The 25,682-nt window shown below is 36.9% G+C and overlaps 1 protein-coding gene across 4 annotated transcripts in view; it reads left to right on the plus strand.

Moving 5' to 3' along the window:
• The window catches only part of TASP1 (taspase 1), a 79,072-nt gene that overhangs the window by 27,603 nt on the left and 25,787 nt on the right, over positions 1-25,682 (plus strand). For 3 of the 4 annotated variants that reach the window (XM_066546235.1, XM_066546237.1, XM_066546236.1), the window contains exons 8-10: positions 3,528-3,634; positions 10,336-10,455; positions 11,403-11,481. In XM_066546235.1, the coding sequence (XP_066402332.1) occupies positions 3,528-3,634; positions 10,336-10,455; positions 11,403-11,481 (306 nt within the window). Of the gene's footprint in view, positions 1-3,527; positions 3,635-4,676; positions 4,761-10,335; positions 10,456-11,402; positions 11,482-25,682 lie in introns of all 4 variants that reach the window. The other variant, XM_066546238.1, reaches the window with a different exon arrangement.

Below are 25,682 nucleotides of genomic sequence, written 5' to 3' on the forward strand. Positions count from 1 at the left end.
CTTCTCCCCAGTCAGTAAGCTTTGCTTCTCTTGCTCTTCTCTTCCTCCTTGACCCAGGTAACATCAGGCTGATGTAGCTATATTGCATTTGTTTTAGGAAAACATTCCTGTCTTCATCACTGTGTTGTGACCCTTTCCTTTTCTCAAGCTTGGAATGCACTGTCTGGTTGGAGAAGGTGAGAGTGGTTTTTACACTGTCATTAAGGACAAATGAAATTTTGTAGTATCCTTGCACCACAAAGTTGAGGTTTTGTTTTAGATTTAATGTGAATTATGAACTCAGATTGTGTGTAGGTGTTTTCTTTCTGTCTGTAGCACTTATTTGCAAAATAAATTTTCTGTGGGTTGTTTTTCCATGTTGTGTGTGTGTTGTTAACCAAGCATGTTTGAATCCTGGATTGTATTTTAGTTCATGGAATGTTTTAATTTGATGTTTTAGTGTGTTCTTTGTCAAGGACCAAACTTAGAGGGTGTTTTCAGGAAACTCTGGTTTCATCTTTCATGTGTGTAGTTTGGAGCTCGGTTGCGTTCCTCAGTTTCTTTTATCACTAGTAGACCAAGATGAAGCAATGAGAGTACTGTTCATTTTATGGCATTTATAGTGGTTTTACATAGATAGAACATCACAAAGGCAGGAATAAACTGAGGGCAGGCAGCCTGTCACTTGCTTTAGTCTTTATTCACTTATTCTGGGGAGAAAGAAACCAAATTTAAAATTCAAGTAAGAGTCAAGACATTTTTTTAACTGAAGTCGGACATAAAACTAACAGAGGAAAAAATTGCCAGATTTTGAGTTGTAACCTGTTCCTTTATTTCATGGTAATTTGGTCACTTTGGAGGTATTAGCTTCCCTATCCTGCTAAGAGGAATTGATAATTACTGCTAGTAATTATTTTCCTTAAATAATGAAATACTGTTATTCATAAGTCCTTGCTAAAACAAAACCTTCACCTTTCATGTAAAAATTAATCCCAATAACTATTCTGAAGTTCAGTAGCCCTGAGCACAAGAATTTCCCTTCTAGGGGATGTCTGACTAGACTGATGCTCCCTCACATGTATGAAAAGTATGATGTTTCATGGTAAACTGAACAAAACTGAAGAATATGAATGAATACCTTATTTATTTAAACCTGAGGTTGATCAAATATTGATGTAGAGGCCCAGAGGAGTTGTGAAATATCCATTGTTGAAAATACTCAGAATCTGACAAATCCTTTTAAATTGGATTTGAGTTTTTTTGGAGGTTGGACTCCACAACCTCCTAATATCACTTCCAACCTACATCATTAATTGCTTCTAGAAAGGTGTCTTCATCTGTCTGTCTGACATGGCCCAAGAGATGTGTACTTTGTTCATAATGATGTTTTTTCTACCCCATATTTCTCATCTTACTGATACCACTTAGAATTAACAGTGCAGATAAGTTACTGTTAGCAGATCACTCAGAGTAAGTATTCAGGTATTTTCCTGTTTTGAAAAGACAAACTATCTTAAGGCACAGGGTAACCTCTGAAAATTAATTGCTTAGCTAGGGATTGCAGTCTTAAGTGAATGAAACATTTTGTGTCCTGTGGAAAAATAGCAGGATAAATACGCTACCAAAGTAGCAAGGAGATGCTGAGAGGGCATATAGCAGCACTCTGTGCAGCTGGCAGGGCAGCTTGGAGCTAGTCCATGTGTTGTGTGCATTTGATGTGATCTATGTGCATGTGTTTGAGCTGGTGAAGATGCAAATATTGCACAAGGCTTCAGGACACTGCTGGAATTGGGCTCTGAAGTACAAGGAACCTGTTCAGGTTTGCATGTGTGGGCTCCTGCACCCTTTGGCCTCTCTAGGTCCATGTTTTTCCCAGCTTGACAGGAGGCAGTGGCAGCAGCAGGTAACAGGTTTAGGCATATTTATCCTGCTTTTGAGGAATACCAAGGCCAACACCATTCTTACTCACCCCAAATGGCTCTGCCCATAGGTATTTGCTGTGCTTGGTGAACTTGTGTCAACTTAAAAGTTCTCCTGTTTAAAAATTCTCTTAAAAACAATGTGCTGGCTTAGTTTATTTTGGGGCACTTCTGTTTACAAAGTTCTTGATCTGTGAGAGATTTTTAGTTTGTTTCTTCCCACTGACAGTTAGTACTTGACTAAAATGATTCTTTTTCTGCTCCCTCTTATCAAGTATTCAAGTTTTACCTCTTCATCCTCATTTCAAACATAGAAATGTGTTGTCTGCAGTAATCAGCTCTGTGTAGTAGCATGAATTCCTTTCTTGGTGATGGCTGATTAATATGGGTTTACATTTTTAAAGAATTGCTATTCATTAGGTTTTTGGGGAGTAATGCCAGCTTTCTCACTACTTTTTGAGTTACATCCTTGAACTAACTGTAGCTAACTGTGTGTACATTAAGGTCCAGTTTTATATACTTAAAAACATGATTAAAAGAGAGTTCACTAAGTGAATTAGACACCTGTATGGAGAAGTTTCAAAGTAAAATGCTCACTGTCTGTGTACTTTGTGAGAATTGTAAATGAAAGCTCTGGGTTCCATTGGCTCTGTAATATTGAGTTTATTACTAGACTTCATTAACGTTCCAGTCTTCTGAATAATAGTGATGTAACTAGGTTCAGAATTTCATTTAAAATGAAGTTTATAGAAAAATCTGTGCTTTTTAGTTTCCATTGAATTTGTGACTTACTTGTATAAGTAAAAGATTCAAATTGCTCTGTTCTCCCAATAGCTTGATTTGGTGTGGTTAAACAAGTGACAAAAGCCATTTTCTCCACACTTCTTTACATTTTACAGAGGATGTTAAAACAGCCTGGGGATGATATTGAGTCAAAACTAATTTAAACTAAATATGTCAATATCTGCAATTTGTTCATGAAATGAAACTTCTAAAATGGGAACATGTAATTTTGGTCTCTTAAGCATAACAATTTTATTTTTTAGTCCACTTTAGAGAGCACTTCCTTTCTGAATGTAGGGCTTAGATGTGGAAAGTAGATGTTTGTCTTCTTGAGACCTAGGTGGTCTTTAGACTGTGCTGGATTATGGAGCATAAACTACTGCTAGACTTGTGTGTGGCTTTAAATATATGGGTAAACATACAGATATGTGATTAAGGTAATAAAATAGTAACCTAATTTCATGGCTATCAGAATGAGCTCACATGGTATCTATTTACTTGTCAGCAGTCAAAAACAATTTTAACACAAGCCACTTACTCTGTTCTCTTCTGTGCAGTGCTGCTTCATTGCCAAAGATATTTAGACCAGCTTCCCTGTGTTCATGCTGTGTTTCTACCAGATATTTTACTCATCACCGTTGCTGAGCAATAGTAGAACTTTTAAACTTAGGAAAAGATGTGAACAACTTGTACTGAAACTTGAATCCTTAGTTTTTGGCTTTTTATTGATGCATTTTTGCATCAGTAAAGAAGTGGGGGATGTGTCCTTCAAAATGTCAACTTTTCAATATTTGCTTCAAATAAGTAAATTTTACTTAGTTACATGCTTTTGAACTATTTTTATAGGATTTAGTTTAGCAGCTTTTAAGAGGAACAAGAGGAAGCTGGAGTTGGCCGAAAAGGTGGAAACAGATCTCATTCAACTAAAGAAAAGAAGACAATCAAATGAAAAGGTTAGCTCTTGTTTCAAATTCTTGTGTCGTCCTAAACTTACAGCTGACTGCTAATAAACTTCATGTCTTATATGATAAGACTGATGGAGCCTCAGAAGCCTGTTCTCCTTGTCCATCCTAATGTTTAGATGATATAATGAAACCTTAGTGCAGTTAAAACTTTCTGCCTTGCTATTTGAAAACCAAACCATCACTTTATATCTTGCTGGTGCTAAGAAAAATATTTTGCTCATTTTGAACTGGAAATATGACAAATGTAAATACGAACAGATAATTATTTACCAAAAACATTTTCTTTAGCTTGGGATCTCTGTCACTGTTTCCCACTTTTTAGTGTCTCCTGAGCACACTGCATTATGGAACTGGAATTGGTGAAATTTGAAATATCAGGTAGGTAACATGTGCATCTGTGAATGCATCTGGCATTGACCTGGCCCATATTACCTGTGCTACAAAACTACCAGAGATTCCCTGTTCCCCTCATTCTTTGTGTAAGTGTAGAGCTTTGGTAACCTGTGAGAATGTCATTTACAGTATTTGTGTTTGATGTTGAGTATCAAAGTATGGGTCATTAAATTAAATGCCTGTGCTTTATCTGGGGCCTGTAGGCCTTTGGGTTGGGCATTGCTGTCTGACTCCTGCATAGTTACATATATTGATCTAAATAAGGTATAAATCCCAGAGAATTGTTAGCAAAAGTGTATTCTCTGAAGTCTGCAAAGACAAACAGTGATAAATTAGGCAATTTGCATCTGTGTTCTTAGATAAGATGTTTTCTCTAGCAGGGTGCTAATTTTAATTTTTTCAAGGATTTAAGATTTGTGAAGAAATTACAGATGGGGGAGCCATGGAAGTTAGTTGTTCATTTTGGAACTTTTCCTGTTCACAGGATTTCAGTTCCCTCCTTGTGAGCCTGGGAGTGTGAAAGTGTTCCTGGGGAGAGGAGGGGTCCCTGTGCAGTTTTGCTGTTCATGTAATAAGGGGCAAGTCAATGCTTGAAGCCAATGCATGAGCTTACCAACCTGCAGTTTGAAATTTCAAGGGCTCCAGAGTCCTGTGCAGAGCTTGTGGGAGATTCCCAGTGGTGGTGGGTAAAGGAGGTGGTGAGATAGAGCTCTTCTCCCTGGTGAGTAATCCAGTAACAACTGGTTTTGTCAGCTGTCTGGGCACATCCTATCCATGGAGCAGGGATGAAAACCAGCCCATGCTCTCCATATGGGATTCTCCTGCTATCCACAGAGTGTAGGATAATTGCAATCTTACAGGAAGTAAGGTTTTCTCAGTAGTTTTTCCAAATTAAATAGAAATGAAAAATCAAATTCTAAAAAAAAAAAAAAAAAAAAAAAAAAAAAAAAAAAAAAAAGTAGAATATATCTCCCCAAACTAGAAGAAAAAAATCATTTAGCTAAGATGTGGCATGTGATTTGTTCATGTGATTTGTTGCCCTAAAACTCACGCTGTCAAAGCTGTGCTCTCATAAAAGGTTTAAAAATAACTGGTTTGAAACCATTTAAATACTTGAGTAATTAGAAGTTAATCTTCTTGTCAAAGTTATTTTAATTGATAAATACTCCTGTCACTTTTTTATCAGCTGTGCTTCTCTGGAGCTGCAGACCATTCCTTTCAGGAAGGTTTTTTCCCCTGAAGGACTTCAGAGCTGGTTTATTTTCTGGTTTGACTCACCCACTTCAACTCTGTGCTGCAGCTGAGCCTGTGTGCCTCTGTCAGTGCTGCAGGCTGTGGGCAGAGCAAGGTAGAAAGGATGTTAACAAAGGTGGAGTTGAATGGGATCAGAACTAATAGACCAGTGTGAAGACACATTATTGTGACCAAAACAAACTGAAATTACTTGGAAGTTTGAGCTACTGATAATATCACCAGCTAAAAAGAAAAATACAGGTTTAAAAATTAGTTTTCAATAAAAATGTGATGATACCAACCTTAAAAAGAATGAGGCTGTTTAAATTTGTCAAAGTTTGTATGGAAAAACTTGGCAGTGTAACTTACTACAGGAGTTTTATTTCCTGCTAAATGGAGTTTTTTCTGTGTTTTTCTTTGTTCACCCTATGTAGCATTTGCAGAGGGTTATGCATTTGCATACAGGAAGATCCATTAATAACTTCACCAAATTTTGAAGGTGTAAAATTTTTGTCTTTTTCAAGTTGCAGAGTCTTCCTGATTTACATAGCTTAGAAATAATTCACACACAAACAAAAATTAACTAAACATTCTCATGGGGGGTGTCTATGATGTGTTCATTCAGCCAGATGCCGTTCTCAAGTTCTCCCCTCAAGCACCAGTAAATATCAGAAGTAAATATTTGTCTGCTTACTGTTAGTCTGTCTTTCACCAGAGGAAATTGTTGTTGAAAATAGCTTAGCAGAGTTTGGCTAGAAGCCCTAATTTTACTTTGTCTTTTGCTATTGGAAAGAAAAATACAGGTTTAAAAATAAAAATACAGATTTAAAATTTAGATCACTTTTACAAGTGATCTCAGCAAATATGTAAAAAGTTGTCCTCTTCTTGGTTTGAATAAGTGACTAAGAATCCCTAGTACACGTGATTTTTTGGAAGAAATTGGTATTTGTAAGTTAGTATTTTATAACCTAGTTATTTAACTCTATAAATACCATTATTTAAGTTGAGTTTTATTAAAACTGGCTTGGATTTTACCTAGTTCAACATAGGTACTGCATATGTATACACCAGTTGGAATTATATGCATGGAATCAACAGTTCCATGTGCTTCTGTTACTGTATTAAGACTGAACAGATTTAGAAAATATTTTTGTCTATGTACAGGTAATTGTAAGTGTAGCAGTCAACTATGGCAATCCTAGTGTCTGTCTTATTTAGTCTTGCAGTTTGGAAATTTCCTTAAAAAAGAAAGAAATGTTCTACCTCACATTTGTGTGCAAATGGTCTTTGATAATAAAACCTTATGGTTTTCAAAAGTATGCTTCAAAATCCATTTAATAGGGAAAAAGAAACCTAAATAATTTTCACCCATTCTAGTTAAGTTTTGGTGTTTTGTTTTGGCTTTATCTGTGGAAATACAGTATAGAATAATTTTCTCATCTTGCACATGAGGATCAAACAAAATGTTCTTTTTTACACCCCAAACAACTGTTAAACTGGGAAGGCTGGGATTGTTCATCAGGCTTTGTATAATTACAAAAGTTGGGTAATAGCATATAAATGTTAGTTGCTTCAATCTGATGAATTTTGTCTTTTGTCAGTTATACTCAAAGGTGAGATTTAATGGTAATTACTTTCCATGGCATTTCAAAACTATCTCAAGTGGAGAGGGAAAAGACCCTGTGTGTAGAATCTTTCAGTGGGCACTGGGTAGAGCTCTCCTAATCTGCTAATTGCTTCCTTAGGGGCTTGTAGTGATGAATATTTACAATTTTTTAATGTGCAGAAGGGGAGAAGGGTTTTTAAAAATGCTTGCTAGAACTCTGCATTTGTGCTGGTGAGCATTTTTCAGTTTTGTGTGCATGTTCTTAGCAAAATCTGAGTATTTGGACCATGGTTTAATACATTAATTTCCTTTTATGCTGCAAGGTGCAAATTAAGTAATGTGAGGTCTGATTTATAACACTGACTTTCAGTTTTTTCCATGCAAAATATTAACTACATAATAGATTATATTTAGGTTGCAATACTGCATTGTTAAAACCCCAAACTGCTTTTGCAGTGGACAAGTATAATTTAGTAAGTGAACTCAGATACAGAATTTGGTAACAGATATCACCAAGTTTCCTTTAGAACCTGCAAAATTTTAAAATGTAAGTAGCTAAGTAAATCAATCAATAGAAAGGTAAGGACAAACAAGCTGGATCTTGTTTAGTCCCTATCGGACCTGTATAAAGTTTGGTCTTATTTTAGACTTTGTGAATTGTAGTATTTATCATACTTTCTAAATCATACTTTCTAATATTTTCTAAATATTTTTTTATTGTCCTGACACTAGCTTGGCAGGATCCTCTGCTTTTCAACATTGATGTGATTTGGAGAGATGAAATGTGTGACACTGAAAGGCTTCTCAGCAGGTGCAGTCTTGCAGTGACTCCTCAGGCACACAATGCTTTTCTATAGGGAGATGTACAAAAAGTTCCTTTGTTAAATTGTGATGAGCTCTTTATTTACTGGTCCAGAAATCAGGGTTGCCAGTACAGTTCACATATGTAGAAGATGCTGACAGTGTTTTTTTTCCCATTGGATGTGGAATAGAACATTGCTGATTTTCAGTTTCCTGAATAAGGAAAATACAGCATCACCTATATATCAGTGACTTTTTTTTTAATCACAAACCAGTCCTGCTTTCCCTTGCCCCATACCTGTCTTACTGAGAAGAAAAGTACAGAATTCCCTTGCTTCAGAGATAGAGATTTCCTTCAGAAGGATGTGTGGGCCACCTCAACCTTCCCTTAGCAATGCTTCCCTTAGAAAAGATGTCCAGCCTCAAACTAACTTTGATAGGCTAGATTTTTATATCTGTGGCTGTCTATTAATTAAGTTTTTTGTTGTGGGTATAATTTCCTTTGATAAAAGAGGAAATTATATATATATATATATAATTATCAAATACATATTTGATATATATTATAGTTTATATATTATATATTTTTATACATGATATATATATATATATGTGTATATATATATATATATGTATATATAGTATAAATTATATGTATATTATTATCAAATTCTTTGATAAAAGAGGGCAGGGGGGTAGATAGCAGCACCTTTATCATAGTAGTTCTTCATGAGAGAATTCATGTTGGGAAGAGCTTTATCTGGTCTGGTCTTGGAAATCTCCAAGGATGGGAATCTGCACGTCCCATGAGCAGCCTGCTCTGCTGCTTAAGGTCTTCTCAGTCCCCTGAGTGGTATTGTTTGAACTGGGTTTGTTTTAGCTCAGGCTGTGTCTGGGAGTCCTGGGAGCTGGAAAATACATTTGCACATGAGATGTTCAAAAAGGGTTCCTTAATATTCTTTCATCTTTAGAACTTGGAAGGGCGCTGGCTCTTTTCTTATCCACTTTGCTCCCATAATCCTTTTGTTTCTACTTTTCCTACCCTCCCTGATCCTTCCTTCCTCTGTTTTTCAGCTTACCCTTCTTCCCAGTACCAGTTGAAACTGTGGATCTCTAGCTTCTCACCCCTGTCTGTCTTTAAGCAGTTACTCTGCTTTATTATTGGGACATTAATTTGTTTTCATATTGAGTGTGGTCAGTGCCAGCATCTGAGTGCAGAACTTGTCAGGGAAGATCTAGGTGTAGGTGCAGAGAAGAAACTTCCTGTTTCTCTGGGTGAAAGCCAAGGATGAAACTCCTGCCTAGGAGTTCCACTTGCTTGAAAAGTACTGTAGAACATGGTAGCATATTTTTCCTTTTGAGACTGACTGTACTGCATATTTTTCCTTTTGAGACTGACACAGAATTAACCCAAGTGTTTTCTCTTAAATTAAGTGTGGCCAGAGTATCATCAGCATTGCAGTACTAGAAACCATACTTGAGAAGTGACACAGTATGCCCAAGGGAATTTTAATTGATGATGGGAACTTGATAATTTGAAGCTGAATGGTGTGTTGTTTTTTTTTTTTTTTTCTTAATTCCTCCCTCTGAATTCTAGTCCAGAAAATTCACATTTATATGAAAACCTTAATAACCTTTGGCATTATTTCACTGGATAAGTCTGTGTAAGAGGCTTGAGGCTTGTGCAGCACCAGCGTGCATCTCTGGAGTAGGTGATGGATGATGGATCAATTCTGTTTATTTGGTTTATTTTCTGTACACTGCATGCTGTGTGTGTGGTGGAGCATGAGGGCTGAGTGCCTTGCCCTGGGTTCTGCAGAGAGGGGAACCTGGGCCATGCCTGGGCAGAGAGGGGAAAACTGTTCCTTCTCTAAGAGAGACTTAGTGTGGTGCATTAAGGAATGGGGGAGGGATGTAAAAGAAGACCCCTGCTCCTGGGGGGAGTAAATCTACCTCAGAAGTCATGGAAGTAAGGACACTCTTAGTTACCCTTTAGTTATAGGAACAAAGGGTAAAATTGCTTTACTCACTAAAGATTCCTGAGCTGAGAACAAGTCTGGCAGAAGGAATCTGTCCTAGGGGAGATTTTTTTCTTGAGGCTTCTATTTATTGTTTTGCTCAGAATATCAGTATTTTCTCTTTACATCCTAAACAGCTGCTTGGTTTTTTCTGGTGGTGCTTTGTATGTTTGGGGATTTTTTTTGGGGGGTGGGGGGGTTGGTTGTTTTGATTTTTTTTTAAATTTCATTTCTTAAAAATTACACATCTTCAAAGAAGAGAGCCTCTGAAAATGCTTTTTCAGGCCTTTTAGGAAAGGCCTTTTGATGTGGCATCAGTTGCTGAATCATTTCTTAGTGGACAAGTGGCAACCACTAAGAAAAAATGACTTCTGGCACTTCTGTGAGTAAAAGCAGGTGATCTAAGCATTGGATTAGTTCTGAGATGTTTATTACCTTCTTGCTACTGGAGAAGTTTTATTAAGGTCCTGTCTGAGGCAAAGCAGCATTTTGGGAAGATTTTTGGCAGTGGGTACAGGTGCATGATAACAAATCCATTTGGTTGTTAGGCTCTCACTTGCACACTCCTAAGGAGTATGATCTGACTTTAATATACTATTTTTTCTAGGATTTTTTTTTTCTGTTTTTGTGTCCTGCAGGAGAATGACTCAGGAACCTTGGATACAGTTGGTGCAGTTGTTGTTGACCAAGAAGGAAATGTGGCTGCTGCTGTCTCCAGTGGAGGTTTAGCACTGAAGCACCCTGGAAGAGTTGGTCAGGTGATCATTGTACATTTTCAAATTCTTTTTTTTGGTTGGGAATGATTGTTCAGTGTAGTGTAAAGCAAGAGCTGTGACAGCAAATTTCTGTTCTCCCTTCCTTCCTGTTAAATGCTGAAGACATCTTCACTGCTTTGATGTGCAAGTGTTTTTAGTGTTCTCCATCAGTGTAATAAACCAGTGATAGGGAAGATGTTCTGTAGTTAGTTATCTTTTGACAGAGATATCAGTAAGTTAATTTCTTGGCCTTAAATGGTCTCTGAAATGCTTAGAGCCTTGAAAAAAGATTTCTCTCAATATTTAGGGAAGCGGTCCTAATTAATTTTTAAATGATCTTGTGAATTGGAGAAAGTGACAAAAGTAGTAAAAGAACCTATCAGGTATTTATGATGTGTTATATATAATTATGATTATCAATTATGTATAGTTCTATTTATTATTAATGTTATAATAATAATATATTTATGCTGTGTTACCTTATTGTTGTTAGGGGATTTTGAGGTGCAGCAGAAATTTTGTACTCCATTGCTGTACAGCTGTATTTTTTGTTGACATTTTCCACTGTCCAAAAAGCAGTTCTCTTTTGAAATGTAGTTATGATTTTTTTTGTTTGTTTTTTGAATAGCAGAGTGAAAGAGACTTTATATGAGCAGGGTTATATCTTTACCCTCATTTTCTGTTAAGCTAGGCTAGAATTCTGTATCTATGACAAACACTCAGATCTCAAGAATAGTAAAAGGATGTAGCAAAATGGAGTGGAATGACAATATGCTTATGATATTCTTATTCATCTTTTGTATTAATACTTGGATTTTTCTTGGATTTCTTTTTTTTTTGTTATTATTGTTGGTTTGAGGTTGTTTTTCTATTTTCAGTTTTTAAGGAAAGGGAATATAGCAAAAATCTCACACACTTAAAATTTATTAACAATATGCTTCTTTCCTTAGGCAGCTCTTTATGGTTGTGGCTGCTGGGCTGAAAATACAGGAGCTCATAACCCTTATTCCACTGCTGTGAGTACTTCAGGTATTTACTACTTTTATAAATACTTAATGAAGTTGCTATCTTCCTCTGTAATTAGTTTGTAAATTTAAAATACCAACATAATTTCCAGACTATATTCTAAATTTGTATCATTTATTAATTTGTTTCATTTAATTTGTATCATTTATTAGTGTCAATATTGTATTTAAATCCATGAATTGATCTCTTGTTGGTTGCTTATATTGCCCTTTTTAAGTTAATTAGCTACCATGGGAATTTTTATCCTGTTTCATATTGCACTGAAAGGATGTGCTATATTTGTTAAGTATTAGGGAGCCTGTCCTCCTGTGAAGAAGTGCTTATTAGCCCAGTATTGGATTAAATGCAGAATACCTCTGGGAATGGAAGCCTTGTGTAAAGTACTGAGATAATCAGAGGGTCCTTTGATACAGAAATGCTACATGCAGCATTTTTTCCTCAAAAATATTTAATTACTATTTCAGGTGAGCATTTAAGTGAATTTTTTCTTCATCTCTTTTTTCCTTCTGAAAGGAAAGGGAAAAGGTAAAACCAAAATACTGGAATAAGTGTATCAGGAAATATTTATTCAGCAATTGTGAAAGTGATGTAAGAATTAGGAGAGCTTCTGTTCTCTTTGGAAAGCTCAGGGTCCTTGACACACAAAAATATTGTGTTTATTTGATGCCTTGCAGAACACTAAAGTCTTAAGGTGAAGTTATGTAGGAGTTGCTTTTACTTTTTTGTTCCTCCCACTTGTTTTATGAACAACCTCAATCAGTAAAACTACTTGTAACACTTTTTCATAGGTGCTTATGTCAGGTTGCAAAATTTATGGTATTGCCACTGCTCAGGGGTCAGAGTTATCAGCATCCAGTGTAGGGAGAGGTGAGGAAAACGTGCAGAATTCAGATTTAGATAAGGTCAGCTGTATCCCATGGGCACTGCAGAGCTGGAGTCCTGCTGCAGAAACAGTGAGGGGAGCAAGGTGGACAGATTGCAGAGTTAAAATTTGAGAGAGGCTGAAGAGCATCAGGAATATCCTGTGTTGCTTTTATTTCTCTGTATTCGTGTCTGCCTTGCACTGTTGAAAATTGGTGTAGATGTTCACCCTTCAGTTTGATGTCAGTAAAAGCAGATGTCCCTTTTGGTGCTTACTCAGGGGATGGTTTTACTGAACCCAGGAGTGTGAGAAGACAATTTTACTCAAGGGACACCACACTGATTTTAGCTTAATAAATGCTTACTGAGTAACCAAATACATTTAAGTATTTGGAACCATGTTTTAATTAATCAGTGAGCACAAGTCCAATATTAGAGATTGTTTGTGGAAGAGCTGAGGTGGACAACTTTTTTTACTTCTTTAAAGCTGTTCTTTGTAAAGTCAGCTGGATTTGAATTCCATGTGAGCACTGACAAGCATCCTGGTGCCCTCACAGGAGATGGCTAGATTTAATGATAGTCTGAAATATTAGCCTCCTCTCTTTTTGCTGGTACCACTTTTGTATAATCCTAAATACTTCAATGTTATACTATTTATAGCTGTCACAAATTCCCATATATGGATTTTTTTTTGGTTCAAAACTTCTGGCTTCCATGACATTACCCTGATCCCAGTCCCAGTTAATTGGAGTGGCCTGCTGGCAGATTGTGAAGTGTGGCCATCTGTTCATTCATGGATTTGAAATTCAGACTAGTGGTGTTTAATTAAACTCTTGTTTCTGGTTTTCCTTTAAAGTATGTGTATGTCTGTGAGAGAGAGCAAGATCGAAATGTTTACAGGAAGTGAGAACTCCTCTGTAATCAATACCATTCTTTTTTCCATTTCAGAAGCTCATAATGTTTTATTTTATAATGTACTTTATGTTTAGTGCAGTTCTAAAATGTATTGATGCCTGACTCTTGTTTAAAATATGAACATCCAACGATGTGAACCGTGAATTTAATTAAGGAGTAAAGGGATGGAAAATTAAGTTGTAGGAGAAGTTGAAAGAATGAAACTTGCAGCTTGGCTGGATCTCAACAAGACATGGGAATGGGGGCATAAACATCTGCAAATATTCAGGTGAAACTGCCATGGCCAAGGAAGAGAATAATGCATTAAGATATGTCATTGTTAAATATTTAGAAAATAAATGTACTGTCTGAGTTCTATAAGATGCCTTGATTTAGAAAGTTTCAAGATGAGCAATGCTTCTTAACAGAATATCACCACTGTCCCTTGATGTAACTAAACCCAGACTAGACTGTATTTGTAATAGTGATTTTACCCCCCTCTTAGAAGTTTCCAAACAGGTTTTGTCTTAACATTTTTTTTAAAAATCAGCAACAAATACAACTTTGGTGCTATGTATAAATAAAAACTGTGTACATGCACAGTCATTTTATGTTCCATTTTACATTCAGACATTTACACCTGTATATAAATGTATTTAAAAGATGTACATAAGAGAAACCTACAATCAGTTTAAATTTCTGTGGTTTTCACAATATAGCATTTTGTTGTTTTAATTTCACATGTCTATTTATTTTAATTTTTCTTTGAGTCATGAATTTGGCACAAATCGACTAGTTTCTACAGGAAATTTTTTCCATTTTGTGGGGAGAAGAAAAAAAAGAATAAAATTAGACAGTGGTTGCTGTGGGCATTGAGTAATGTTTAATGTTTATTGTTACATGACTTCAGAGAATAGCTGACTCATCAAATCACTTTTGGAATTAAAATAAAATCTTGAATAAAAAGTTAAACTCTAATTCCCCACAAGCTTTATCAAAAGTATCCTCAAAATTATTTGGTATTAGTGTGTGTTAAACCAAATCATTTTAGCTGAATAATTCTTTGGGAAATAAAAGGTTTCTCTTTTGTGCTGGTTTACACTTTTCAACTTCTTTTTAGTGATCACTGAGAATAGAAATTTAAGCCTTGAGAGTTTGTTATATCAGGCTCCATATTCAGTTATGAAAAGGGATATTCTTTGGCATCAGTTTCATACAAGCAATTTGGAAGGTCAGGTTTTGTAAACTGTTTGCACTCCATACTTGAGAAACTGTTCATGCCTTTGGGTCTTGGAAGTGATGATCAACTAGAGACTGAACAGGTTAGGGAAACCTGGGGTGTGGGGAAAGTAGAGTTTGGAATAGTAATTCAGAGTAGGCAGAGTACAAACTCCTGCACTCTGAAATCCACATGGAATGGACACATTGAACCTGAGCTCCAGACAGGTTGGTGACCTGTCTCAGATAAAGGGTGTTTGCAGTTCTCCAGGGCAAAGTACAGGACTGGGAAAAGCACCTTCACTGCATCATCCAGGCTTCTGGCAATTTGTGATATTGAGACTTTATAAACTAGAGATATATTCTATATATATATATTCTAATAGGTCAGGGTGACTTCTCAAGATTTCTCATTTCTTTCTGTTCTTAGAAGACCAGATATTTTAGTTTTGCTGGGAATAGTTTTATTCTGTGATTACCTTTGTAGAAACTTCTTGGAAAAGGAAGTTTTAGTTTAAATGCCACAGTTAATAATACAGCAGGCTTTATTATTGAATTTTTATTAATTTTGTTCTAAAGTCCTCCAATTGAAACTTCAGTGTCTTTAAGTACCTGCTTCATTAAAAAAAAAGGAGGCTGGGGGAAGATGTCACCACACAAGTATTCAAAAGTAATCCCAAGTTCCTGTAGCTTTTTTTCAATGCTTGTGTATTATTTGAAGAAATATTGGATCTTCTGTTGGCCCTATAGCTGCTGGGAGGCTTCCTGCCTTTACCTCTTCAGGAAAGATTTGGTATTAGCTTTTATGCCTTTTAGCAAATTGTTTCTTAAATATTTTTGGCTATTTTTGTCACTTTTTTTATGCTGAATGTGCCAAAGGTGGTGGTTCTGTTCTTGTTTAGGCACGACTTCAGCTTTTTGCACGGTAATTTCATACCTCTAACAGTCACTTGACCATGTTGTTTGAACACACTGTCTTTGGTGGTTTTGGGGGGTTTTTTTGGTGTGTTTTTTTTTTCTTGGTTTTTCAAAAGTTACTTCAAGGTTTGCAAAATACAGCATATTGTAAAACTCATATTTTATGGTTATAGCTTAACAGGGCCTGGGACAACTGAAATCAAAAGACGGAGGCTTTCTAAAAACACAGTGAGGGAGATGGTGAAACTTAGGAATGACTGTGAGTTTAAGGGGCCCTAAATCCAAGGTTTATTCTGTAACTCTCAGTCTAAAATTCAGTTTCTGTATAAACAAGTAAAACCTTTCTGATTTTTTTCTCATCAACTTTTTGAGACATTTTCATGTATAAAATGACTTATATTAAAATTAATCTTTTGGTTGGGAAAAAATAGTTTTGGGACTTAATTGGCAGCTGAAGGATAAACATTACAGGAATTTAAGTATCTCCAAAGCAGTATTAAAATGGAAGAAATTCAAAGAATGTTGCAGTTGTGTTAGGGGCACACCCAGGATACCTGGGCAGTAACAGTGCAAGGGCCATTCTGTGCAGGAATGATGGTGGAGATGGAGTGAAATTAAATGAGATGTTAAATGAGATGAGCATGACCAATGGCCTTTATTTAGTATAAATGTAATTAACAGCTAAACTGGGTTTTGGATCAATGTAGAAGAAGCCAAATCTGTGGTGTTTAAAAGCTTTTCCATGCATGTGTGCACACAGACACAAACAAAACAGGCTCCCCTTTAAGCACCCCCACCACCTCCCCACAAAAAGAGGCCAGAACACTTTGTAAGGCTGCTTGGAGCTCTTTAGTGGGTGTTTTTTGCTGGTATATGAATGTAAACACAGGAAGATGGGTATTATTTGGAGGGAAAACATTTGTGAACAAAACCCAGCCACAGGAGAAGCAATAGTCCATTTTTTGGCTGTACTTTAAGAAAAAATGTCCTGTTTTTTCCTGAGCATAATAAGAATCAAAGACTTTGTGCATATTCTTCTCATTCAAAATAATGTCAATGTGACACTGAATTTCCTACTCAGTTGGAATATCTGTGATGATTATGAATATTCATTCACTAACTGTGCCAAAAGCAATACTGCTGGGGTAAGAGGCAGGCTGTAACTTTCCTGGGAGAGAAATACTAATTCTCTTTGGAAATGCAGAACTTTAACAATAAATATAAAGATAAATATAAAATTACAGTAACAGCTAATCTGTTATGCAGGACACTTTGAAAATTAAACCCAAGTGGATTTTTTGAGTGAAAGTGTAGAGACTGAAAATGTCTTGCATTTCTTTCATCTTAACAAGAGCAGGAAATAGAAAGCATGCAAAGGGTGGGTGTGTATTGTGTCTAGGTACCAGCCATTGAAGCCAGCAAACCTTTAATACTGCATTTCTGAAGATAGAAGGTCTTGCATTATTTACAAAATGCAGAAATTCTGTGACACAAAGCTGCAAAATCTCCAGCTTTTACTAAAATTTATTTGAAGAGACTATTTGATACAAGAAAGGCACATAGGTTATCCTAGGGAGGTTTGAAATACAACCTAATTTATGATCCCAGAGAAGAAGCAGAAACTTGACATATGTTGAAGTCATTCAGAAAAATTAAGGATGCTAACAAACACACTTTGGTTTCAGGGCTGAGCCAGAGCTGTGTTTTGTTGAGAAGGTACAAGGAATGTCAGATTTCTGGAAATACCAGATTTCTTTACAAGGTGTAGTTGAGGATTCTGTCTGGGGGAAGCCTCCTAGTGATGTCTTGCTCTTCTCTCCTGCCCAGAATCTTTTCTTGAATGGAATGACAATCAGATAGAGAAAACAGCAGTGTTCTAGGCATACATGTACAAACTGTATTTATTCTGTGTAAACTTCCTTGCCAGTTTCTTGTGTTGGTGAATTCACCAAGATCCTAGGAAACTGTTAAGGTCTCATGACAAAAGCAGTGGCCTCTGTTCTCATAAAGGCATTTTAGAGATTAGATCACAGTACTTTAAAAGCTGTGTTGGATATACATATGTACACCTAATGCATCATTCCATGAAGGATAAATAGCACTTTGTGTTTTGAAGAATCACAGAATTGTTTAGTTTGAAAGGAACCTCAGGAAGTCTAGTCCAGCCCCCTGCTCAAGGAGATTTCTCTTGTTTTTGAAATTGACATCAATAAGGGAATTAATATATTCACTTTTCCTTGCCCCACCTTTTCCTGCTCAAATTGTGTTCACATCAGTCATTCTTTGCAGGCCATTGTGTGTCTTATGGCTGCTTTTGCAGGCAATGTGGAATAGGATGGAATAGGAATGACACCTGTGCAGAGATGGGCTGTGGTTGTTAAATTATTTGTTGAGTTATGCCCTCAGCCAGCATTTTGGGCTCCTTATGGCAGCCAGTGGTCTGTAGGTTCCTTCTTGAAAAGTCCTTTTGCAAACAAACCACAGTGATGTGCAAATCTACTGAGTAAATACTTTTCAGGGAAGCTTTAATGCCAATAAATTGACTTGTAATGCATAACTTTGACTTTGTGATTGCTTTCTGTTGAGGGCAGCAGTGGCTGTGTTAGGATCCTGTGAATGAATACCTGGCCAGTGCTGTTTTGTAGAATCATGGAATAGTTTGGGTTGGAAGGACCTTAATGGATGGAACCCCTCTGCCCTGGGCAGGGATACCTTCTCCTCTAGACCAGGCTGCTCAGAGCTCCAGCCAGCCTGGCCTTGAACACTTCCAGCAATGGGGCATCCACAGTTTCTCTGAGCAGCTTGTGCCAGTGAATTACATTTATAATGTGATGATAAAGCTTGCTTCAAACTTGCATGTATTGTTAGCCCTTACATAACACACAAGTGCAGCATTGTCTGTCTGGCCAGTCCTTCTGAGTCCATGCTCCCAATGCCCAGAGGAATTTCATCTTGTATCCTGTACAGATTGTTTGAGCTACACTGTGTGGGATAGATATTATGATACAATTAATCTCTTTGTAGACACATGTATTATCTCTCAAAATCAGTCTGGTTCTGTAAGATTTGGGGAATAAGAGGTAATTTAATGCATCACAGATGAAGCAAATGGAGAAGAGTTATGTCATTGTTACTGTGAACCAGAGGGTCGGGTGGAGGAAGGGGAGCTCTATCTCCAGGCAGATCAGTATTTACCTATGAAGTGAATGTTTCTGTCAAGAGTTCATCCAGCCTGTGTGTCCAGATGCAGTTGGGAGGACTCAGTGCTGTAGCATGTGAGCTAACTCAGCACCACCAAAGTCTGGGGAAGAGAGAGGAAGCCCAAGGCAGAAATGATTGGTGGGGATGGTAGCATGGAGAAGCTAATCAATTAAACACGGTTCTGCAGTGTTCACAGCTGAGGGGTTTGTCCTCAGAATGATCACAATGATTGTTTGAATTGCCTTTGGAAGGCTTGCTGGGAAGCAGAACTGGATGGATACAATAATCAGAGGGCTTATTGAAATTTTAATTGGGCTTGATATTATAATATCTATGAGGATTGAAGGGTCACAGGCTTGTGGAAGCTGTAGCTTCCAGCAGAAGGCTCAGTGTTTGCTGAGCAGCACTTTTGGAACCAGGGCCAGCAGCTGTGCAGCACCAGCTGCTGCTCTGGACACTTGGTCCTGTCCCTGCTGCTGAGCCTTGTGCCAGTGCCTTGAAATAGGTGCAAGGATAGAAAGGGAATTGAAGATGGTGGCAGACTGAACTCCCTTTCTATGTCTTAAACACTTTTCTGGGATTTGAAAGTGATTTTATACCTTTAGTTAGCAAACACATAAGCTACTGGCATACTTCTGCCCTGTAAGTTTTAAATGACAGAAATGATGTAGTTTAGAGAGGTGTAGGGTTTTTACAGAGATCAGTAGCAGCAAAGCTTCTGAGGAAGGCCTGGGCAAAAGTGTTTGCTTCTTTCTTTACAGCTTAACTGAGATTAATCTTTCCAAATGTATTAAATGTAGTGAAGAATGTAAAAAGTACATCCTCTTTAAGGGACCTACGTTTTTTTCTTCATTCTAACCTCTCTTGGAGATACATCTGAAATTATTTGTGTTCATAGTAACTCAAACAGAAAGCTTTTAAAATAAATTATCTGCCATTTACCATTATTTAGAACTTACAGTGCCAAATGAATGAATCCTTATTTCTCTAACCATTTTTTTTCTTATCTGTAAAATTGTAGAAAAGCTGAATGAGTTGTTTTTTGGAGTGATTTTAGTTTATTTTTTCCATATTAAAAACTTAGAGATGTGTTTTCCTACCTTTCTTTAGGGAAGGTGCTTTAGACATGAGTGTGTCTGCATGTTGAATTTCTTTTATTATCTTTGAAACCTGCCCAAATTTACTAAAGTTTCAACCTTTTGGAAAATTTCCATTGCATTTTCTTAGTAGGTAAATAATCTAAGGATATTCTATCTGCAGCAGGAATGTGCTCCATTGAGCCCTCTAGGATCAGTGCTTTAGGAATTGGACAGGACTTTGTTTGCAGGTGTTTTTTCTGGCAGTAGGTCAGTAATTTAGAAATTTTCCCTGCTAGTATGAAGACAAGATACAGCAGCTGATAGGAGAAAGAAACCTCTAAAATTATGTTACTTTAATACAATACTGTAGTATTAATGTATTACATTCTATGTAGTGCATTCTGCTAGACTGCAGCATTTTGTCTTTTGAGAAGTATGCATTAATTTCTTTTTTCAGTATGTATCTCCCTGTATCAGTGTCTTGCCAACTAAATATTTATAATGTACTGTATTTTGTTTTTGTAAAATCACTGCTGTGCAAGGTTTTACTCAGATCTTTCTAGAGATGCTGGAAATGATGAGCAGAGCATAGTGAAATACAGGTTTCACAGTGTTTCCAGTAGGCATAACTAGAAGTTATCCAGGAAATAGAGCAGGAATAGGAGTTCTTTACCTTGTTAGCTGATACTTTAGGGACTACTATTGAAATGAAAGTAACATCAAAGCTTAACAGGACAGAAACAACAGGGTCAGGTTCAGACTCTGCTGCATAGAATAGATGATAAAGTACAGATAACCTGTAACTTCTGTCTTCAGCTTCTGTAAAGCAAAGAGTCATACTTTGGCAGTGGAGTAAACTAGATGAATTTTTCCATTCTCATGTACATCACTGTGCATGAGTAATGCAAGTTTCCATTCTGTACTCCTTTAAAACAAGTTCCAACACTTTGTGTTGAGGTACTGTGTGTTTCAGAGCTAGACAGGCTCCTGCAGCCTGTCAAAGCTCCACAAGCTCTCTCTGCTTGTGGCTCACAGAAAGCAAACTCGATTTTCATTTCTCCTTCCATTCAACAGGAGCCTCTTTCATGTCTGAAAATTGAAAACGCCTGTTTTTCAGTGTGCTGCATGGATGTGTGTGTGTGTGTGTGTGTGTGTGTGTATGTGTGTGCCCTCTGGCACACCTGTTTCTAATTTCCTGACTTGAAAGCATCTCCCATCAAAAGGAGCAGAAAAACAATTTCTCTGACATGCTGCTCCTTTCCTTTGCCATCTTGGTTCCATCGGAGGAGCATTATAAGATGCAGAGCACGCATTGGATGGGATGTTCAGCTTATATTGTGCTGGGTTCTTTCTCCTCTTGTTGTGGTTATTTCAAGCATTAGAAATCTTCTTGAGAAGTCTCTATGCTGAGGAAAAAACCCAGTGATTTAATCCTTCTTTTCTTGCATGAAGCTCAAATGAAAGATCCAAGTCTGTAGCAAGTTTAAGTTTGTATAAGCTGTGAATTGAATGTTAGTTACTCTTTGGTACAGAAAGATTAACATTTAAAAATTATAGCTTACATTTCTTACCTTTTTTCAGACTTGTATGCAATGTAAGATAGTATCTAATATAATACCTAAAAGTTAAAGATGTTAACAATCTTAAAAAAATAAAAACAAAAGCATCACAACACCTTCTTCCCCATAGTGACATGGTTGTTATGGAAGTTGTGCATAGGCTAACTAGCAAATTGCTGCTAAAGTAGTAACTTGAGGGGACTACTGATACATCCAGAACAGCTGAATTATAGTAGGATAGGTTAAGAGACAATGAAAAAAAATGTTGTAGATTCCTAGGCTGTTCTTGTCAATTCTTGTAGTAATCAATGAGGAGTATTTGGATTGGAGGTAAAAGTGTATTATTATCAGAAATTACACAATTCAATAGCCACAGAAAAGGGAAGTTCTGTTTCACTGTTTATCTGCCTGGCACTTGAAAGAAACACTGCATTAAAACTGTATTGTGGCATAATCCAAGATATGTGTCTCTCAAAATCAGTGTTGGTGTTTCTGTATGATCTTCAAGTGATTTTGTAGAAAATCTTCAAGTAATTTTCAGGCAGGAATAGAAGCTTCTGGTTGAAGACAGGTTTTCTGAGATCTTTTAGAATTTCGTTTGGGTTTGTAGTTTGTTGAAAAAATAAAGATGTTGTGGCTATTAAGCCTCATTCTTCTTTCCTTCCCTTGTCATAGGAATCTGTTGCCATCAATGCCTGGAGCATTTAGGAATCTGTATATTCTCTCCCCTTAATCTAGGAGGCTAGAAACTTGCATCAAAATACCTGTCTGTTTCTGTTTATTTTTTGTAGGATCTTCAAGTGGTTTGGGTTGGGAAGGACCTTAAAGATCAGACTTTAAAGTTCCTGCAGTGGGCAGGAACACCTTCCACTAGAACTGATTCCTCAGAGCTCCTTCCAGTTTGGCCATGAACACTTCCAGAGATGGCACATTCAGAACTTCCTGGGCAACCAGTTCCAGTATCTCACCACTCTCACAGTAATGCTGTAACCTCATTGTAGGAGGTCACCAAATTTGTCAGGCATGATTTATCAAAATAGTCTCTGTAAACTCTCTGTTTTCTGTAGAAGTGTTTTTGCCTTTGCCAGAAGCAATCCTAGAGGAAGGCAGTTAATTGTACTTAGCCCTGCAAACATGGACAACAGCAGTTCCAACAGGAGTTTTTTTGTCAGCAGAGGAGTTACAAGTAGGCAACATGGTGTTTGCAGAATATTACTGTGTTAGGAAAGTAATTGGTTTACTATATGAAAGTTATTTCAATGTGAAGCTGTAATTTAACCCAGTAAATTTTTCCAGCTAGTCATCTGCATTTGAGTCACTCATGTGTGAAATCTTAGGGAAGCATTTGTCTGTCATTGCAAAATATTCATCTCTGAAATATAATGAGCTTCAGGATACTGAAGAAGTCATCATCATAACTAGGAAAGGATAATAAAATGATTTTAACTCTGTTTACAGGAAAGTTACTAAAACAAATGTATTTGAGACTTTAATGTAGAATTGGAAAATTCTTAGTGGGAGTCCCTCTTGGTTTGGTTGTACTTGGTAGTACTATTCAGTGAAATAAATGCCAAATGTATTAACACTTGCAGTTAAATGTAGTGTAATGGTAGATAGTTAAGCACATTAATCAGATTTACATTTTCATCAACTTGTGTGCATGATTTGGAAATGAGTTTAAGTAGCTTTCACTGGAGTTGCTCTCTTGAGTCATGTTACTACAACTTTTTTGGAAGTTGGCTAATGCTGGTGGTTAGACTAAAGTGACTGGAACTATAAATTTGAACCCACAACTTCATATTGTAAGTTACAAATCAGTTTTGGTTGCTCTGGTAATGTATGCATTTTGTGCCTAATCCTAGTATTATCTACAGTGTGTCCCCAGTTTGAGGCTATACAGACATACAGATCTGCTAAATTTGCAAGAAATTTGGTTTGGATAATAGAAAGTGCAATTCTTTTTCTTAGCCTGTATCTGGTCAAAGTATGTGACACACTACTTAGATTTTTTTTCTTCTTCTTCAAAAATAGATGTTCCTACATCAAAAACTACAGTAACAAATTTTTCTTTTGCAAATGGGGAAATTGTTTTCCTTAGTTATCTGTCCCTGCAGACTGCCAGCAAGTGATGTGCTGAAAGATTTTTACATACACTGCCAGCAGCAGGCTGTAAGTTTGTTGCCTTATAGGTTGACATAAATATGACAAAAAGAAATGACTTTGTGTGTGGGGATGTAGAGATGTGTGATGTGTTAGTAGAATTTCAAAGCTGCTTTCCTTGTGGTTGATCCTGGATGGGGATGTGGGCTGCAGCTGTTCTTAACCCATATTAAGTTTTCTCTCTCTGAATTTTTTTTGGAGGAGACTTGATGTTATGGGAACTCTTCAATAAAGTCATTCTCCTGGGGGGGAAATAACATTATACGTCATGCTAAAAAATGGCCATTGTTGGTTTTTTTAATTCCAATTTAGGAAATACTTGAAAATTGTGAAGTAGTAACATCTGGTTTTATTACTTGATGCACTGAAGATATATAGGCTCACTCTGACTTCTGTGTCTCATTCGTTTGATTCCTCTTTTAAGTTTCCTGCTTCTTATATAGTTATATTTAAAGGTGTTACATGTTATATTTTAAAGGTACTAACAGGTTTTTTCAAGAAAAAAACAGCTTTCTCAGGTTTTTCCAGAGCAACTGCCTGTTTAATTTTATTTTTATTCTTTATAGCAAAGCTTCATAGTGATTAAAGTTTCCCAGTTTTAAAAAAGTGATGTCCATGTTTTGATCTATGGATAGAATGCATCTTGTGGGGTTTTTTTCCTGTTCTTCATCCATCACTTTGAAATAAATAGTAGATAACTCACAGTTCTATTGTGGACAGAAGCTTCAGAGTGTGGGTATAATGAGGCAAATGAACAGACAGACCCTTCTGTAAGCAGATGCTGAGATGGCTGTATTGCATGAGCCTCTTGAAGATTATCCCCTAACCAGAACACCTCTCTCATTAACTTGAGAACTTGTCAGTCTCAATGAAAACACTTTCTCCCTTGTGCTTTCAAGAACAACTTCCCTTGGCTGTGTAATTGTTGTAGTATTTTGGCTCTTTCATTTTCCTCTAAATTTGTAACTGGATTTTACTCAGTCTGTTTGCTATACAAAGCATTTTTTGTGTTTCTCTTGTGCCAGTTGTATGTAGATTCAATGCCAAAGTGTCCCACTTCAAACAACTCAGTTTAGCTGAACTGCATTAATCAGGAGACACTTCCCATTAGGAGGGACACATAACTGAAGACCAAGGTATTTTTGTGAAGATTGAACATAGCAGGATTTTGGGACATGTGCACACAATTTTTCAGCAATCTGGTCTCTGGGCTGATTTTCTGACATCTAATCATCTAATGCATCCATAGTGTTCCAGAGGGTGTTGTTTGGTTTTGTTTGTTTGTTTTGTGTGTGTTTGTTTACTTTTTTGTTTTTTGGAGGTTTTTTTGGGGGGGAGGGGGTTTGAGGTTTTGTTTAATCTTGAAAATGAGGGGGGTAATTTTTTTTCCCTTCTGTACTAGCAATCTTTGAAGAACAGTGGAAACTCACTGTGCATTTAAGGGGAAGGGTATAATTGTGTGTCAAGCAGCCAGAGAGGGAGATTCTTGGAGTAGGTTGCCATGTTAGGGTTTAAAATAATGAAAAGAACTAGAAACCAGTCTGTGAGTCACTGCAACACACAGTGCCAGACCTGCCAACGTGTTTGTGCCCTGCTGTACCCACAGCAGTCAGTGCTCTAAACTCAGCATATGCACAAGGATGAGAGACTCAGCTGGCTGCTCTGGAGCCACTTTGGGTTGGGTTTAATTATTCAATTTTTCTTTATGCCACATCTAGGCTGGCTTCAGCCAGTGTCTCTGTTCTGGGCTTGTTAGTGCTTCCAGTAAAGTGTGAGTTACCCGTGGAGACTGAGCTGCCTTTGTCTGAAGCCAGCCTAGGTCTGATGTCTTACCAGCTCCAGCTCCCTGCCACTTGGAAGCAACTAAATTGTTTCCAGCCATAAATTTGTTTCTGGAGGCTGTGTAGGTGTATTTATGTAGTTCTGTACCTGAGCTAATAAGTCCAACTGTATTATAGCAGATTTTTTTTTATGATTCTAGTGCTTGCATCATCTTGTTATACTAAATGAGAAATATGCTAAAAATATTTTTATATAATTGTGAATGGACTGTGTCTGACTTCTCTCTGTATATTCTGGTGTCTAATGCAGTTTTTGGTCCTGATAAGTTACAAATCTGATCAAAATGTAGTCACTTAGATTTAGATAATTTGAGATCATTGTTACTTCACAACTCTGTGTTAGTTGGGTTTTTTTCTTTCCTAACTGGATAACACAGTTCACCTGGCTCTTGGTTAAACCTCTTCTAGCTGCTTTGTCTATTTCCCTGCCATTAATGAAAAATGTCAACAAACAGGAGGCATAGGTAGTGTCA

Source organism: Molothrus aeneus, chromosome 3 (genome assembly GCF_037042795.1).
Source record: "Molothrus aeneus isolate 106 chromosome 3, BPBGC_Maene_1.0, whole genome shotgun sequence".
Classification (NCBI taxonomy): domain Eukaryota; kingdom Metazoa; phylum Chordata; class Aves; order Passeriformes; family Icteridae; genus Molothrus; species Molothrus aeneus.